The sequence below is a fragment of the Convolutriloba macropyga genome, chromosome 5 (assembly GCF_964194025.1).
Source record: "Convolutriloba macropyga chromosome 5, txConMacr16.3, whole genome shotgun sequence".
Lineage (NCBI taxonomy): Eukaryota > Metazoa > Xenacoelomorpha > Acoela > Convolutidae > Convolutriloba > Convolutriloba macropyga.
Window position 1 is genome coordinate 70,285,148 of NC_134472.1, and position 18,107 is coordinate 70,303,254.

Sequence of the window (18,107 nt, forward strand, 5' to 3'; positions counted from 1 at the left end):
CAATGGAAGATCATTCGTTTTGCGATTGTTTGATTAATAGCCGCCCTCATCTTCTCAGCCGGCTATTATTGCGCTCGTATTTTTTTTTTTACTTCGAACTTTTTTTCGCTTTACCATTTTGCCGCTTTTTCGACATTTTGCGTGAAATCTTTTTGACTTCTCTAGGCTAGTTTCTCTCTTCTCTCATTCTGCTAAAAGTGATTTTGAACATCAGTTGCTCAGCAAAGCAATTCAAAATGAACAGAGTCGGTATAAAAAATTGAAGTCAGAAATAGAAACGGGATAAACCCATAAAGCCCAATTTTAGATGCCCGCTATTTGAACGTCGTTCCTATAAGTCTTATTTACCATCTCTAATGCTTATTGTTATTGATGGTAGCCCCTGTAGCCTCTCTCTAAAACAGAAGTATGTTCAACCACGAAATGCCATCAAAATAAATCGGACTTAAAAAATGTTTTTGTTCAAAAATCTTTTTTTTTCAATATCTTCTGTTATTTCAATCCCAATCATGCTTATTGGAATCAACGGCGGCTATTTTCCGGCAATCTGCCGGGTATGTTTAACTTTAATAGCTAGAATGAACAAATTTTTATGGTTCTGTCTTGAGAGTAGTGGATAAGAAAAAAGCTACTATCAGAGTGCCTTCTTCTCTCGCCTTCTTGTGATTTCCCGTCAAACGGATTACAAATCGTTCAAAATTGGGGGGTAACCGAAGTAACTCAAGGAAAAAACGCAGAAAACTTAAAATCTGCCCCATAGTTTTTTTTGAAAGAAGGAGCCCGCTAACAAAACCAAAAGCTAATTCAAATTAATCTGGGCACCAAAAATGTCAATTTTTTGTTTTTCCGCAAAAGCTTACACAATGGCATACAGGATCCTGCATCCAGGATGAGAATATTTTTTGAGCGAGCCATGGAGTATTTGAATAGAAGCAAAATGACTGTAGCAAAATGTACAAATTCTCCCTCATTTTCTGGCCAACATGTTTATTGGTCATTTTTTTTACAAATCACTACACAAGACCAAGAGCCTACCGAAACACACAAATTTTGATTTGCAATTGTACAAAAATTATATTCCTTTTAAAATGCCATTTGGTGTATTCGCATTTGTTAAAATAGAAATAAATTGTTTTGAACGAAAATTGAAAAATTGAGGTTTGTTGAAATTGCCGTTGATAATAATTATTGGCTTGCGAGTTTTTTTTTGCAGTTTGAGATTTTTTTGAAGTTGGCTCTGTTTTTGGGCAATTTAGATCTACTTATGTTCGTGTTAGGCCTCAGGTTTTATTGTTCCGACCCCTCTTGAGGGGGGAGGAACTATATACTCAAATGGGTTTTTTTTGTTCAGTCAATTTTGGCCGATCGATATATTCGTCGAAGAGAGTTAAGACTGGTATCATTAGAAAGCTTGTCCAGCGTAGAATATGGAATTAAAAAGATTTTTTTGATTTTCGTTTTTGACAGGGATATATCGAGGTTTAAAGTTTCGAGAAAATAGAGTGAATTCCGTTGATTTCACTCACCTTTTTTCGGAATTTTTGACTCACATTTTGCCAATTTTAATAAAGTTTAAAAAAATTTTAAAGAAAATGTTGATTTTACGTTTAAAGACAAAATATATTGTCGGCTATTTTTATTGAATTTTGTTTGGTCACAAATTCCGGTTAATTTCACAAAATTCAGACTTTTTCACCAAAAACAGCACGAAAGAAGTTTCTTTAGTCCACTCTGATTAAATTTGCAGGAATTGCACACCCAAACACCACTAACACAATCTTTGTAGACTGAAGAGGGGGCTAATTTCACTTCAACTTCCGTTGAGAAGGCTCTGTAACTAAAACTTTGCCGTTTTTTGCTAATTTTATTCGTTGATTATCAAAAACGCAGCATTTATTTTTGATTTTTTATCTAACAAAATATCTATATCAACGACATTCGAAATATTAAATTTTCCTAATGGACAATCAGCATTAGCAGGACTAGTTCTGTACCAATCTTGGACCATTACAATCCAAAAATAACTCGGATTGTCAGTCGGTTTTTTTTTTAAAAAAATCGATCTTCTTTATATTAATTAAATAACAGAACATTTCAAATCAAAGCTCACTAGTGATAGGTCTTATTGGCTTCCTAATTCGCTTGAAATTAATCTATCTAGTTGATTGCTTGAAAGCTTATGGTCGTTTTGACTTTCAAAAAGTTCGATTTTTAAATAAAAAATGGCTTTTTGAACTTTGCCTTCATTTTTCTCTTAATTTGGTCACCTTGTAGCTTAGTGCCAGCAATCAAATGGTGCTCCTTCTTTCTGCTGAAATCAAATTTAGTCTCTATTGCGGTTTTACGCCTTAAGTTATGGAATTCTGGCTTTGCTATTATTAGATTTACGTTTTTAATTTTTAGGTGTTTGCCCATTTTTCTTGTTTTCTAGTTTTGAAATTATCACGTTATTGTCAGTTCATATATCACATTTTTTTACGTTCAAATTAACTCACAATTGATAATATTTAAATCCTTAACGAAATAGATTGTGATTCTTTACCTCTTCGACTGTACTTTCGAGAAGAATTTAATTGATTTTTTTTAAATTTTGTCTTCAACTGTCGTTTTTTCTTTGTCTTTTTAGTCGTATTTAATTTCCTCTACAATGACCCGGTTTGATGACCCGATGTTCGTTCTGATATTAGAAGATAGATAATGGCTTTCATGACTTTGAAAACAGTTGTTTTCCAAAATGAAAAAAAAACATTTCAACTTCGCAATTTTGTTCCTTTTATTGTCTGTTTGTTACCTGGTCTCGTTAATTAAAGGTTAAAGATCACATTATTTTTGTCAAAAGAATGTGTCAAAAGGGATTGGTGTCACAAAATCTATTGTTTTTAAAGAATTCGTTATGACTTTACTTGCTTCCACACGGGCTTTTCACAATAAAAAGTAAATGAATTTTTGACTTTTATCATATTTGACGTTCTTTCTGTAGACGTAAGACATATTCTGGATAATTGCAGGTCTCAATTGCTTCCTTTGGAAGAATGGACGAACCTATTTAAGTTTTTCATTTTGTAAATATGGCTTTTATGTCTTCGGAAATAAACTGTTTTCGAAAAAAAACAAGAATTACATAATTTTGCATTTTTTTCTCTTTTGTCTAATTGTTGCTGATTTTCATTAATGAGCGGCCACATAATACATTATTGGTGTTTGACGAAGATGCAATTGAACATATTTTGAGTGCCAAGGTATGACTTTACGGCTTCCAAAGCATTTTCTTGCAAGTTTCAATTGATTTTTAGTTTGTTGTCTATTTGTTGTTTTTTTTTAACTGCATAAAAAACTGAATACCAAGAGTTCTTAGTTCCCTTCTATAGAAGCATTAGTAATTGTAAACCTGTGGGATATTTTAGTTGATTCCTAATGGCTTTCATTACTTTAAAATTAATTGTTTTTTTTAAAAAATTCAGCGAATTTTCAAACTTTAAAGTTTCTTCTTTTTTTTTTGTCTAATTGTTACCAAGCTTTATTATGAACTGGTGAATAATCATTTTTCTCTGGTGAATTACAAGTTATTTTGTTTTTTTCCAGTTTTATCTGAGGCTATTTTGACTTTGTTATTACGTTTTGTTTTTTAAAACGGACATAAGTTTTTTGATGTAATTAATGTTTGTTGTTGTTGTTTGATTTTGCCGTTCGTCTTCGCTGGTTTTCCTAATATCGGCATATCTCATAAATCTAATTCATCATTTTTTACTCCAGTGAGTTATTTGCTTTGGAGGCTATCTTTTCGTTCATACACCAGTTTTTTTTTGAAAAATACTTGAATTTCTTGTGTTTTTCCATCTGTTCCTCATTTGGTAGACAATTATGCAAAAATTGTGGTTGAGCGGGGTCGGAACCTTATGTGCGATCGCACATTACTGAGCCGTCTTGTTAAATATTATATCAAATTTTCATCGGGATTCAGTCTTCGAATTTAATTTTCTATTATTTATTCTAAAATAAAATTTGTGTCAATAATTTTGGGTACTGTTGGTCTTTCTTTTGCAATTTTTTGCCTGATTGTTTGTTCGAAAACGGATAAACAGGTTACATCCGTAGGGAAGAAGGTCGCTGAGCACTTCTCCACACAGAAATCCACCTCTGAGCTGTCTGAAGCTAGCCATTTCCGAAGCCAACCGCTCGCCTGTAGTTGGAGAGCAATTTGGGCGACCTTAGTTGGTTAACTGCCCCAAACGAAGCTCTTAGCAGTAATATTAGTTGTTCTGTTCTTTTTTTGTTTTTAATAGCCGCCCTCATCTTCTCAGCCGGCTATTATTGCGCTCGTATTTTTTTTTTTTACTTCGAACTTTTTTTCGCTTTACCATTTTGCCGCTTTTTCGACATTTTGCGTGAAATCTTTTTGACTTCTCTAGGCTAGTTTCTCTCTTCTCTCATTCTGCTTAAAGTGAATTTGAACATCAGTTGCTCAGCAAAGCAATTCAAAATGAACAGAGTCCGTATACAAAATTGAAGTCAGAAATAGAAACGGGATAAACCCATAAAGCGCAATTTTAGATGCCCGCTATTTGAACGTCGTTCCTATAAGTCGTAGTTAACACCTCTAATGCTTATTGGTGTTGATAGTAGCCCCTGTAGCCTCTCTCTAAGAAACAGAAGTATGTTCAACTACGAAATGCCATCAAAATAAATCGGACTTAAAAAATATTTTTGTACAAAAGTCTTTTTTTTTCAATATATTCTATTCGTTCAATCCCAATCATGCTTATTGGAATCAACGGCGGCTATTTTCCGGCAATCTGCCGGGTATGTTTGTGATTTTTCTTATTACCGACTTTTCGTCTGATAGATTTTTAGGCTGACCATTTAACTTTTTGTCCTTACGAACGGAATAAACAGGTACCACCCGGCGGGCTTTAATTCGCTTATAGTGCCTTACTAAATTTCAAGTACGCGATGCAAGGAAAATGTTGAGAGAAGTGAGGTGCAGACTAGCCTTTGACCTTCCCCCACTCTCAGCCCCAACCCCTCATTTAAGCGTAAGCTAGCTACTGACGAAACCAACCGCTCGTCAGTCGTTTAATAACAATATGACCGACGTTGGTCGGTAATGTTTGTTTTTATCAAAAGTTTCTAGATATATTTAACATCTAACATGTAGTCTCCTTTTTTCAATCGTACTTACTTGTGTAACTCGAGAAATAAACCTGTCTGACTTAAATTTATTTGGTAAGATAAACTAATGGAAAGCCAACGCAGAGCAGTTAAGATTCAGATCTATTGTTTAACAGTACTAGTTTAAATTGAGTAATACGGATGTTTATTGGTGCACGTTGAGTTACGACGTCAGTTTTTATTGGTGCACATGATCTCTATTTTTTAATCATCTTTACTAGTCGCTTATTGTTATTACAGATCTAAGGCGTGCTTTTCGTAGTTTTAATCGAGCAATCTGCACGTGACGTTTTTCATTGGGATTAGTATGTTTGTTAAGTTTTAAGTGCTGCTAACCTTTCTGTCTCCCATATATTTAACATATGTTAAGGATCCTTTCAACACTGAATAATTAACTGACCTGTTGTTTTTCACTTACTGTTTCTCAAATAGCTCTTTCTACTGTTAGGATTATCCTGTTTTGATACAAAATTATGGCAAGTTTCGGGTTTTTTTACTCTACTCCTAAAATTATTATTTCTTATATACCATATAATACCATGAATGGTTTTCTTAGGAACCATAAACTGACCATTCTGCCTTTCTTAGATACCTTGATCGTACCATCAATGGTTTTCTTAGATACCAAGGAGTTACCATTGATTGTTATCTTAGATATCATAGAGTTATCATTAATGACTATATTAGATATCATACACCCGACCATTTATGGTATCTTGGATACCATGGTAAGATCAGACACAAAAATTTTGCCCTCCCTGGATGGAACCATGAGTGATCTGAAGTAGGGAATCTAAGATGGGCCTACCCGGGAGGATTGATTTGTTATTCTTTCTTTCTTCTAGTAGGCGTGAGTTAACGGTTTGTGACATTTTTGTTCCCCTGTTTAATGTGGGTGGTGTATCGAGTGCAGCATTGTGTCTTTGTTCGCTACTCTCAAATGTATCAAAGATGTGCTTTGGTCAAAATTGTTACGCATTTTGTCTCTCCATACAAATTGCAATCATATTTTCTAAGTGAAAGTTCTGGATGTTTCTGACTGATCTCTCGTTACAGCCAACACGATGCTCAGGAGTTCCTGGTGTACCTCCTGGAGGGCATTCATGAAGATGTGAACGAAGTGAACAAAAAGCCTTATTACAAGGACGACATACCAGAAGACTACGCGTAAGTGCAAATCTTCGGTGGATATCCACTACTAACTTTTGCCATTTTAAACCTCGAGCTGGGATCTCGTTCCTTCTGCGCGCGGTGAACAAAATCTCAGTGTACTAGTGAACAAACTAATTACCGTTTGTGCATTAACAACAATTTACCCAATTCCATTTTACCCATCTTGCCATTTTACGCACTGCTATGTTACTCAATGTTTAATAGCCGCCCTCATCTTCTCAGCCGGCTATTATAGCGCTCCTATTACAATCCAAGAATTGGATTGTATTGGTGCTCTGTCTTTTTTTTTTATTTTTGTAAGATGTTTTCACACCTTTTTTCGTGACTTTGAGCTTTCAAAACGGGATAAACAGGTAACGCTCAGCGGGCATCAAGTTTCATTAGAAGCCCGTAGCCGCGTTTAGTAGTCCTTCAAGTACCTAGAGTGGTGAAGCTACTGGGAAGGCCGTTATTCAAGGTTAAAAGGTCATTTTTAGGAGTTTTTGAGCCTAAAATAATGCCATTTTTCGCTTTTTTCGTCATTTTTTGGATTTTTGTTGGATCAGCCTACAATTGAGGTTTGTAAAAGTCGATAAAGGGCTATATGAGCTATATGGGCTTTACGAGCTATATGTTTTGCTACTCTAAACATAAACATGGTAATTTATACCAATTTTTACCATTTCAAGTTTTTTGAAAATTTTTGGCGTTTTTGAGTTGCTTCAGCCGTTGGAGTCAATAAACCTCTTGTGGGGCCAAATAATAGGTCATTATAATGTTTCTAGTGGTAAAGAAATGGTTTGCAAAATTTTTACTTCACAAATTTTAACAATTTTTTTGATAAAAATTGCAGTTTTTTTCAAAGTTTCTAACATTTATTGTGATTATTCAAGTTTTCTAGCCCCAGTGGCGAAATACCTCATCTAGGGTTTGCTAATAAATTAGTTTATTGAAAATTTTTTATTGGCCTTGGAATGGTTTTATTGGTTTATTGAAAATATTTTAATATCACAAATTTTGCCAATTTTTTTTTTACTAAACTTGCTATTTTTTTTAATTTTAAAATTTTTTTGTGATTTTTCAGGCTTATCTAACCTAAAATTTGAGTGAATCTCCTCTAAATGTTGACAATAAGTTACTTCATAGTTGCTGGTGGTTAGGGGAATGTGTTTCCAGATTTTAATTTTACAAGTTCTATCGATTTTCAAATTGCAATTTTTTCTTTCAATTTCTGAAATTTTATTTTTTTTCCTCAGTGGCCAGGGAACCTCCTTTAGGGTTTGCTAGTATGTTACTGCATAATTTCTAGTAGCAATAAAATAGTTTTCAGTTTTTTTAATATTGCAATTGTAGGCAATTTTTTTAATAGAGCTTGCATTTCAAAAATTTTAATTTCTTGCCATTTTCTGAGTTTAGCGATCTGTACTGGCCAACGAAACATTAAATAATGCCGACTTGTTACAAGACAGAACTCCAGAAGACAATAAAAAATGGTTTCGAACATTTTTCCAGCCATATTTCAGTAAATTTTTCGCTTTTCATTTTTCAATATTTTGAAGCATGTGTTATATTTCTCAAGTTTATTTACCTTTTGTGGCAAATTGATCTGTTTCAAGGCTTTTGCGTGAGTTAATAAGTATATTGATTTGTGTCATATATATGGTATTCAGGTTAAAAGCTTCAAAAGTTCTGGCAGTAGTTATTTTTTTGTTTAGTACGTTTCATTCTTTTACTTTCTCAACTTTTGAGATTGTCTTTTTGGCTGGAATTGTTCAATTGATCTGCTGGTCAAATATATTGGGTCTGTTTTGCATTCAATTCCTTGGATTGTGTTTCAGGATTTGTCCTGCTATGTTTTTTTTTTTTACTTCGTCGAATAAAAAAATGTTTCGCTTTACCTCATTTTGCCGCCTTTTCAACATTTTGCGTGAAATCTTTTTGACTTCTCTAGGCTAGTTTCTCTCTTCTCTCATTCTGCTAAAAGTGATTTTGAACATCAGTTGCTCAGCAAAGCAATTCAAAATGAACAGTCAGTATAAAAAATTGAAGTCAGAAATAGAAACGGGATAAACCCATAAAGCCCAATTTTAGATGCCCGCTATTTGAACGTCGGTCCTATAAGTATTAGTTACCCCTCTCTAATGCTTATTGTTATTGATAGTAGCCCCTGTAGCCTCTCTCTAAGAAACAGAAGTATGTTCAACTACGAAATGCCATCAAAATAAATCGGACTTAAAAAAATGTTTTTGTACGAAAATCTTTTTTTTTCAATATCTTCTGTTATTTCAATCCCAGTCATGCTTATTGGAATCAACGGCGGCTATTTTCCGGCAATCTGCCGGGTATGTTCTTTGATCTTTCCGTTCAATTATCCGATATTCGGTTGTAATAGTTTTATTAATAGCCGCCATCAGCCTCTCAAACGGCTATTATTTAAGCGCTCTCTTTTTTTTTTAAAATTCAAAGAATTTGAATTGTGTTGGAGCGCTGTATTTTTTAAGATCCAATCACACATTTTCATGATTTTTTGAAGTCAAATTGGAGTAGTGATTTTGGTCACGCCGAAACAGGAAGCGGAGCGAAAAAGCGAGTGGTTTTGTGGCGTGAAATTTGTTTGCTCCAATTTTAAAGTAGAGTAAGAAATTGGTGTTTGAGCAAAAACTCGCTATCTCACTACTTTTTTCTTCTTTTTCTTTTGTTTTGAATTAGAGTGAGAAAAACGGTGTTTGAACAACAATTCGCTTTCTTGCTAGTGGTTTTTTTTGTTCACATGCGGCAATTTCACTTTAATTTTTACTGTTTTTTCGATTTTTTGGATAGGATTTTCTTCTAAATGGTTTTTCCAATCCATTATTGGTCCCTTCTAGCTCTATTTTAGTCAATGAAAATTCTTTGAATTGTACGCCAGGACTTGTCCTGCTATGTTTTTCAATTCGCTTTACCTTTTGATCACGTTTTTCGTTTTACATAAGTCACGACTTTCACGTTTGACTTCTGACTTACCACACTCAATGTTTCATATGAGTGGATTCTAAATTCTTTCACGTATTGAATTACGCAATGTAGTGAATACTGTCAATGTCAAAAGAGCAAAATCAAAAGAAACGGGATAAACCGATAAAGGCCGGCCATTAAGTCATGGTGCTTTAGGTTATCAAAGTTCATTAGAGTGTTTGCTAGCTGACATTGGTATTAATCTTATTAGCTTTCAGTTTAGAAGCTGAATTAAAAATAGTTTTAGAATCCAACTGAAACTGCACGCCGAATTAGATAGAACGTTTTTGACACTGAAAAAATAGAAAAAAAATTTGGTCAATTTATCTCTTCTTTTCTTTTTCTGTTTCAATCCCGATTTGCATCAAGTGCGTCAACGGCGGCGATTTTCCGGCAATCTGCCGGCTATGTTATCAAGTTCCACGGGCCATTTAGTATATAGTCGGCTAAATAGTTGTTCTGGTAAATTTAGCAGTAGGGTAAATTGGGCAAAATGGCCTTGGGTTAAATGGCAGGTTGGGTATAATGGCATTGGGTTAAATGGCAGCTTGGGTATAATGACATTGTTTAAGATGGAATGGGGTTAGTTGTCCTGACACCGTTTGTAAGAATGGGAATTAATGGTTTTAATAGCTTAATAAGAGATGGGATATCCCTTACATAGAAGTTAAACTGTTGATGCCTTACAGGTGTGGACGAAAATTCAGGGTTATTTTAATTATTTTGCTCCCAAAAGTTAGTGCTTTCCTCTCCTTCGTGAAAATCGATTGAATTGTTTTTAAATGACAAACAGACCCTGAATTATGTGAATAAGTTTGTTGAATTGAATGGTTCAAATTCAATTTAAAAGATGAGAGCATTTGGAGGGTATATATGTAGGAATTTATCAAATGTTGGTACGAATAAGCGAAGAATGAGAAAATTGATCGTCAAAGCCGATGTGACCTCTGATTGACCTTCTCACTGCTTTACGAGCGTTTTCTCAAAAGATACTTTTTAAAATTGACCGGCCAAGTCTAGAAATCGGGGAAAAGTCTTTGATGCTCATTGTACCGCTTTCTGCTCTACGCCCTTTCGGCTTTACCGACATCCTGCTTCTTTAATAACCCATCGATTGCCTACTACCAACAATGTTCCCAGTCGAGGTCGTAAAGTACTTGTCTAATTACTATGGTACGCCTATAGTAGTGGTGTGTCTGATATGTGATGCGTGTTTCAGTCCTCAACAGAAAGCGAAGGAGTCTTGGAAGAGGTACGAGAGCAGAGAGAAGAGCTTTGTGATCGACACCTTCGTTGGACAGCTGAAGAGCACCTTGACATGCCAAGTGTGTGGCTATGAGTCCGACACCTATGACCCCTACTTCGACCTATCCTTGCCAATACCCAGAAAAGTCAGTATACTACACAGAAATACTACACAGACAAAATAAGGGGCAGTTAGCACAGTCGGCAGTGCCTAAGGTTATGAAGCAGGAGGTCAATGGATCGAATCCTGGCGGGGATAAATGTTTTTCTACCCGCTTGTCGTCCGAGAGCAATTCTTCCGGCATTAGTCGGTTTATGTTTCTAATAAGCATCTGAATTGGCCATTAACTTGGTTATCAAACCTTAAGGTCAATAGAACAAACAAAGTCAGTTTATGGAACCGCTGAACAGTAGTTGATCTCACGATCGGGCCCACTCAATTTGAGAAAAGAAGATGTGTGCAAATGCACCCACGCAATCAGCTCTTTATTTTTTGTTCAAAAGTGGTCTAACAATCAACAACTCGAAGTCCCTATCGAATTGTAGACTTTTTCCAGACCTCGTAATTTGCTGTTTCTGACTGATTGAAAAATGAAGTATAGGTTGCAAAGGGTACAGTTGACGCGATCAATGTATTTTCAAAATTTGATGCTTTGCAAAATCTTATTAATCAATGACTTCGGTAACATTTTTGTTCTACAGGACATGATTTCTATTTGAATTAAATTTAGAGGTCTTTGGTTCTATCAAGCGGACAGTTCATGCTTAATGCAAAATGCTCAATGCTTGATCAGTTAACGGAGAGAAGAATAATTGTATGTTTCAGAGCATCAATTCTAGCACCATTTTCAACTGTAGCTTAGACGATTGTCTGCGAGAGTTCACCTCTAAGGAGACCCTCGACGGATTCGACAAACCGGTTAGTCAATCAGACACGTCTGTCTATAATAGTCACAACAGATAACTCTTAGCTCAGTAGGAACAGATGAGAACTGTTCTTCATCGTGGTATTAGTGTGGTATGAGTTGTGAGGGCTGATTTAAAGGCTACTGTTTCGAATAAATATTTGGCGATTGAAAAAGCTTTATCAGATTTAATTATTTTGGGTCTTTCGCAATATAGCCCGCTCCTCCATGCTTAGTGGTCAGAAAACCTATAGCTCCCAATCATGGTAAATATACCATGATGGGGGCTATAATGGAAAAGACCCAAATTCTTTCTAGTCGTTTCAAAGAAAGATGTAGTTACCTCAGTACTAATTTTCCTGGGCTCAAATCAATCTAACCAGAAACTTTTTCCGAGGAAAAACATTTACAAATTATGACTAGGTCTGCTAATAGTGAATCTGACCAGTTTGTAAGAATAGCTGACCCTTTTGCTGTTCCGTTATTTGAGTGGAGCTATTTTGGTCTCATATTTTTTGTTGAGACCTGTGTTGTGACGTTTTCCGCTAATCGCTGGTGTATTGTTATTTTTTTAAAAAATTGCTGTCACGTGAAGTTTTTAGCGCTTTTTAGTTTTGTGTCTGTTTATGTTTGTGTCTGTTGGTTGATCGATTCAATTTTTGGTTGATCATGCTTTACTTTGTCTGTTGGTTGATCGATTTAATTTTTGGTTGATCGATTTAAGTTTTTTCATGCTTTACTTTTTTGTCTGGAGTTTAGAATGCATCCAGCAAATTTGAGTGAATGCGTTCACGATCAAAAAGTGAAATTAAAATAAATGGCATAAACCAATTAAGCTCGGGCATTAAAACTTGATGCTTGAAGATTTAGTAGAGTAAGTTATCAAAGTTCCTTAGAGTTTACTGGTAACTGGTTGATTGCTCTAACGAATTCCGTAGCAATTGTATTTCTCCTCTGTTCTTTCTAATGCGTTCTTTCACTTGACCGATTTTTCGTCTGACCCATTTGACTTTTTGTCCTCAAAGCGGATAAAAAGCGCCCGGAAGGCATTAAATTCTCCTGGAGCCCTTCGGCTCACTAGACTAAGTATGCTGCTCACAGAAAGTGTTTGAAGATATAAATTCATGATGTAAAGAGCGGTTCTTAGTGTCCCCCACTTACTGGCCAACGAATCTTGGAGATGGTATACGTGACATAACTCCAGAGATAAAAAATGGTTTTGAACATTTTTTTTCACTGCGAAATCTGGACTCTGCTTTTAAATTTTGCACTTTTCAGTTTCTAAATGATTTAATTACTAACAAGGCTAGAAGCTGCAGAGTCGAATCTCATCGGGGGAAATGTTCCTAGCTCTCTCTCTCTCTCTGTGTCGGTTGCGGTTTCTTTACTTCTCTTTCTTGTTCACTTTATGTCTCTCTCACACTCTATCTGTCTCTTTCCTTTGTTGATGCCGCACTTCCGCTGCTGTCATGTCGCGTGCTGTCATCATCTTTTACCCCCATTAACGCTGAATTGCAGTAGAATTGTTTCAACATAAATGACTTAATTAGAACTTTTTAAGAAATCATTGTTAAATGCTCTCAAATGAAGTTTGTAGCAATTATATTTATCCTGTTGGTCTTTTCTATGCGATTTTTCTCTTGACCAATTTTTTGACCCATTTGACTTTTCGTCCGCAGAAATGAGATAAAGAGGGAGGGCCCTTCCAATGATCCTCCTCCCACCCCTCCCACTCAAAGTTTTTTTGTGCACTTGGAAATCTTGTTGCCTCTGTTAACGAGTAGATTTTCCGACGATCCCTCGGATGCTTCTGAGAGCTATTCAATAATAGCAAAATACTTATTAAATATTTCCCGAAAACTTGTTTTGTGGCCTGGTTTATACCATTTGAGATCAAAAGGGCCAATAACTGCTATGTCCCGGCAATCTGTCTTGATGGACAGCTAGATTTGTTCCGACCCTTCATGAGAGGGGAGGAACTAAATACTCAAATGCGTTTTTTTTGTTCAGACAATTTTAACCGATCGATATAATTGTCGTACAGAGTTTTGAGTGTTATTATTAAAAAGCCCTCCAGCGTAGAGTTGGGAATTAAAAAGAATTTTTTGAATTTTGTATTTTACAGGGAGTTATCGATGTTTGAAGTTTTGTGAAAAATAGATGGATTTCCGTTGTTTTTATTCTCATTTTCCGGAATTTCGCCTTAATTTTCGACAATGTTGCTAAAAATTGTTAAAAATAGTACTTTTGATTTTATTTTTAGAAACAAAAAAGTATTTTTGACTATTGTGATTTAATTTTTCTGGCTAAAATTTTGGCTAAATATTTCAACATTCATCAAAAATTGCCCGAAATTAGCTTTGTCCACTTTGATTAAGTTTGCCGATAGTACACATCCCAAAAACAACAAAAATAAACTGTGTAAACTACAATGGGAGCCAGTTTGACTTCCACTTCCATTGAGAGTAGTCTAGAATCTAAATTTTGCCGTTTTTGCTAACTTTACTCTATGATAATTAAAAACGCAGCACTTTTTTTTAATCTTATAACTAACAAACTATTAAGATATAAAGAAGTTGAAACAATTTAGTGTTCTAATTAGACGAACAGCAATAGCGGGATGGTTTTGGTCCAATCTTGGACTGTTACAAATAATTCGGAATGTAATCAGTCGGTTTTTTTTCGAGCTTATTGATGTTAGTTAAAGACCAGAACAATTCACATCAAAGATCACTGTTTATAGGTCAAAATGGTTTTCTACAGAGTTCCAAATTAATGTATCCAATTTCTTCACTCGAAAGATTATGGTCGTTTTGACTTAAAAAATATTTGCTTTTTAAATAAACAATGGCTTATTAGACTTTGCCGCTATTTTTCTTTTAATTTGGTCAAATTATATCTTTGTGTCAGCAAAGAAAGAAGCTTTTTGTTCCTCTTCTTTCAACTAAAATAAATTTTAATCTTCTTTGTGTTTTTACGCGTTAAGTTATGGTTTTCTGGCTTTGATACGACTTGATTTAACATTTTTTACTTTTTTTCTCGTTTTGTCTTAATATCACATTATTGATAGTTCACATACTAAATTATTGGCGTTCAAAATAAGGCACGATTGAACATATAAAAGTCTTGAAAGGCGAGATTATGGTTTTAAGGGCTTCGAGCCCCTTGTCGAGGAGTTTAATTGAATTTTTTTTCTACAAATGTCTTCAATTGTCGATTTTACTTTGTCTTTTTAGTAGCATTGAAAATACCTGGATAATGACGGGTCTCATTGACGATTCATGAGCGAAATAATGGGTTTTTTTCTGATTTGAGTAGATAGCTGATGGCTTTCACGACTTTGAAATCAATTTTCTTCAAAAATAAAACTTTTTAACGTTGTTTAACTTCGCAAATGTTCTTTTTTGTTTATTTGTTACCTAGTCTTGTTAATTACAGGTCACATATGACATTTTGTTGTCGAGGAAATGTGCAAGTGGTGTACCAAATCTAATGCTTTATAAGAATTGGTTGTGAATTTACTGGCTTCGACACGGGTTTTTGGCACAAAAAGTAAACTAGTTTTCGATTTTTGTCTATTTATTGTTCTTTTTGTAGACGTAAGACGTATTCTGAATAATTACAGGTCTGGAGTGCTTCCTTTGTACGAAAGACGAACATATTTATTTGTTTCATTTTGTAGCTAATGGTTTTCATGACTTTGAAAATAATTGTTTTCGGAAAAAAACGGTTATTTGTTTTGCCCCCTTTTTTCTCTTCTTGGACTACTTGTTACCTAATCTCATTAATGAGAAGGTGTATACCACATTTTTGGCGTTCGAGAAAGGCTCAATTGAACATATTTTGAGGGGCCAAATATGGCTTTACGGCTTCGACAGCGTTTTCTCGCAAGTTTTAATTGAATTTTTTAGTTCTGTTTTTTTTGTAACCGCATAAAAAATTGATAAAAGACAGATCTTAATACCCTCCTTTAGAGGCTTATGAGATCGTAAACGTTTTGGATAAACATATTGCCATCTAATGGTTTTCCTTACTTTGAATTTGATTGTTTTTAAAAATATGAGACAAATTTTTTTTATCTTCGCTGTTTTTGTTCTTTTTTGTCTAATTGTTACCGAGCTTTTCTATAGAGTGGTCTCATATCTTTTCTAGTGAAGTAAAAGTTTTTTTGATCAGTTTCAGTTTTATCCGACGCTTTTTTGAGCTTTTTAGTAAGTTTTTTTATAATGGACATAAAGTTTTGGATGTAATTAATTTTTGTTATTGTTGTTTGATTTTATTGTTCGTCTTGACTTGCTTTCTTAACAATGACTGATCTCATCATCTAATGCGGGATATTTTACTCCACTGAGTTATTTGGGTTGGATGCAATCTTTGTTCATACACATTATTTTTTGAAAAGTACTTGAGTTTTAGGGTTTTTCTATCTGTTCCTAATTTGGTAGATATTTATGCCAAAAGTGTGGATGAGCGGGGTCGGAACTTTATATGCAAAAGCACATTACCGAGCCTCCTTGTTAAAATAAATGTTCATTAATTCTCGTGGAGTGGTCAAAGTTCAGCTTTTGTTTTGTGTAGCGCTGTTCGAAGTGCAAGAAGCCGCAGCCGTGCACAAAGCAGTTCACAATAGAGAAGTTCCCTCGGATACTGGTGATCCACCTGAAGAGGTTCTCAATGAGGAACAGGTTCTCCAAGCTAGACACCAAAGTCACCTTCCCCATCACTGGACTCTGCCTCAGTGAGTTTGCCAGTGAAGAACACAAACAGAGAGGTCAGTCATTATTACATTACTATAATTAATGCATAATTGTTTTTTGTTGCATATTTTTAACGAGTTATTTGCTATACTGTGATACATATTTTGAAAATGGGGCCATATAACTCGAGGTAACGGAAAAGACCGTTGATTTCATAAACCAACCGGTGCCCGTGAAACCCGTCGTTTAGACCTGCAGAGGGTATGCACTATACATTGTCGAGGGCAACAAGGGTAACTATACTAAAGCAAGCTACCAAAAATAAGCACAATGGGTTGGGCGAATTTTCCTATTTATCCGGAGCAGGGTACAAGCTTTCTAGGTTCCTTAATTGCATAAATGTGCTTTAAAATTTAATCTTGAACTATTGACTTGTGAGTATGAGGGTGACTATCAGAAGTTGTTAGTTTGAAACCTTAAAATGATGCAGCCATCTTAGAACTGTCACCCCCCCCCCCCCCCCCCGGATGCAATAATTTCAATGCCATGTGTAAACAAACCAAATTGCGTTTTTGTGTTACGTTTTTTGTAACCTATTAAGAGGGGTACTAGCTATCACACTTCGTATAAAACATTATACTGCTGAAATATAATCAATTATTGATGGTCATATACTACTGTTGATGTAAATAAATGGAGTATACCTCTTAATAACTGTATACCTCTTATAAGTGTCTAATATTAGCAATTATAGATGGTCATATTCTACTGTGTTGATGGGGTAAATAACCGGATCCTTCCCAATTTTTCTCACCTGTCTGCAGCAAAAATATTTGATAGCGGGAAGCAGACCCTAATTATGGCAAACGTCTTAATGAATGTTTTAGCCTCTGATGGTGCATGCACGTATAACCTGTATGGAGTGGCCAATCACAGTGGGACTGCATTCAGTGGACACTACACAGCCTACTGCAAGTCAGAGGCGAGTGCCAAGAGAAACACATGGCACTCGTTCAACGACCGATCGTAAGTACTCGAAGCATCCAAAAATTTTTTCAGTGCATTGCTATTGGGTTTGGATGGCAAATAGATTATACGAAGGGCGCAACATTTTGATTTATTACTGTTTGGAGATAGGAATGGTTTAACTGGAGATAGGAATTAAAGGGTTATGAGGATCGGAATTTTTTTGCTGCTGGGAGGGTATTATAAAATGTAGGGGAAAGTTTCTCTGTTAGCAGTAAACTGAGAACGACAGAGCCTTAAAACAATTATAAGTCGTCCTCTTCGGGATTTAAAAAAATTGCTTCATTTTTTACTGATGTGTGCAAAATTCATTACGAAAATTAGTCAAAATCCATATTTTAAAAGGTAATTGCTCTAGAACGAAGTTTGAACGAAGCAATAATGGCAGCTGTGTGTCTTTAATGCAAAATTTTGCCTAATCGTTTTATTCTAAAATGTTCGTTAACTCGTGAAAACTATTTGACTTTAATCAAAAGAAAGTAGATAAACTGTTAATGACCGAGGTCACTAAGCTTTTCGTAGCTATCTTTGAGCTTCATTAAGCTCTTAAGTGTACAGTTTACCAAAGCTGTTGAGGAACTCTTGAGGAGGCAGAAGTTTATGGTATGACGGGCCATTTTAAACGAGTTTCTATGCACATTTCACCACTCACTGACCTCCCTAAGCGTAAGCTAGCTACTCCCTCACCAGTGTCTGAGAACAATTCACCTGACGTTAATTGGTTATAGGTTACATGACTAAACAGTCTATCGAGACTGTTATTTGGTATTCTGGAGGCTATGTTTGTGTGATTAATGCACTCAACATTTCTCGTTTTGTGCTGTTTATTACCTTTCTTTTTCTATAAATCAAAAGGGAGTCAGATGCGATTTTAGCAGCCCCAAGAAGCTGGTTATTGTAGAAAAGTGTATATATAATT

The 18,107-nt window shown here is 35.2% G+C and overlaps 2 protein-coding genes across 2 annotated transcripts in view; both read left to right on the forward strand.

Moving 5' to 3' along the window:
* LOC142339603 (ubiquitin carboxyl-terminal hydrolase 2-like) overlaps positions 1–18,107 on the forward strand; it is a 29,457-nt gene that overhangs the window by 6,945 nt on the left and 4,405 nt on the right. The window contains exons 4-8 of the mRNA XM_075389754.1: positions 6,226–6,336; positions 10,535–10,706; positions 11,387–11,479; positions 16,044–16,236; positions 17,050–17,188. Coding sequence (XP_075245869.1) covers positions 6,226–6,336; positions 10,535–10,706; positions 11,387–11,479; positions 16,044–16,236; positions 17,050–17,188 — 708 coding nt within the window. The remainder of the gene's footprint in view (positions 1–6,225; positions 6,337–10,534; positions 10,707–11,386; positions 11,480–16,043; positions 16,237–17,049; positions 17,189–18,107) is intronic.
* The window catches only part of LOC142339604 (histone chaperone asf1b-B-like), a 59,013-nt gene continuing 54,208 nt past the window's right edge, over positions 13,303–18,107 (forward strand). Inside the window, exon 1 of the mRNA XM_075389755.1 lies at positions 13,303–13,313. The gene's annotated coding sequence lies outside the window, so the exon portion shown is untranslated. The remainder of the gene's footprint in view (positions 13,314–18,107) is intronic.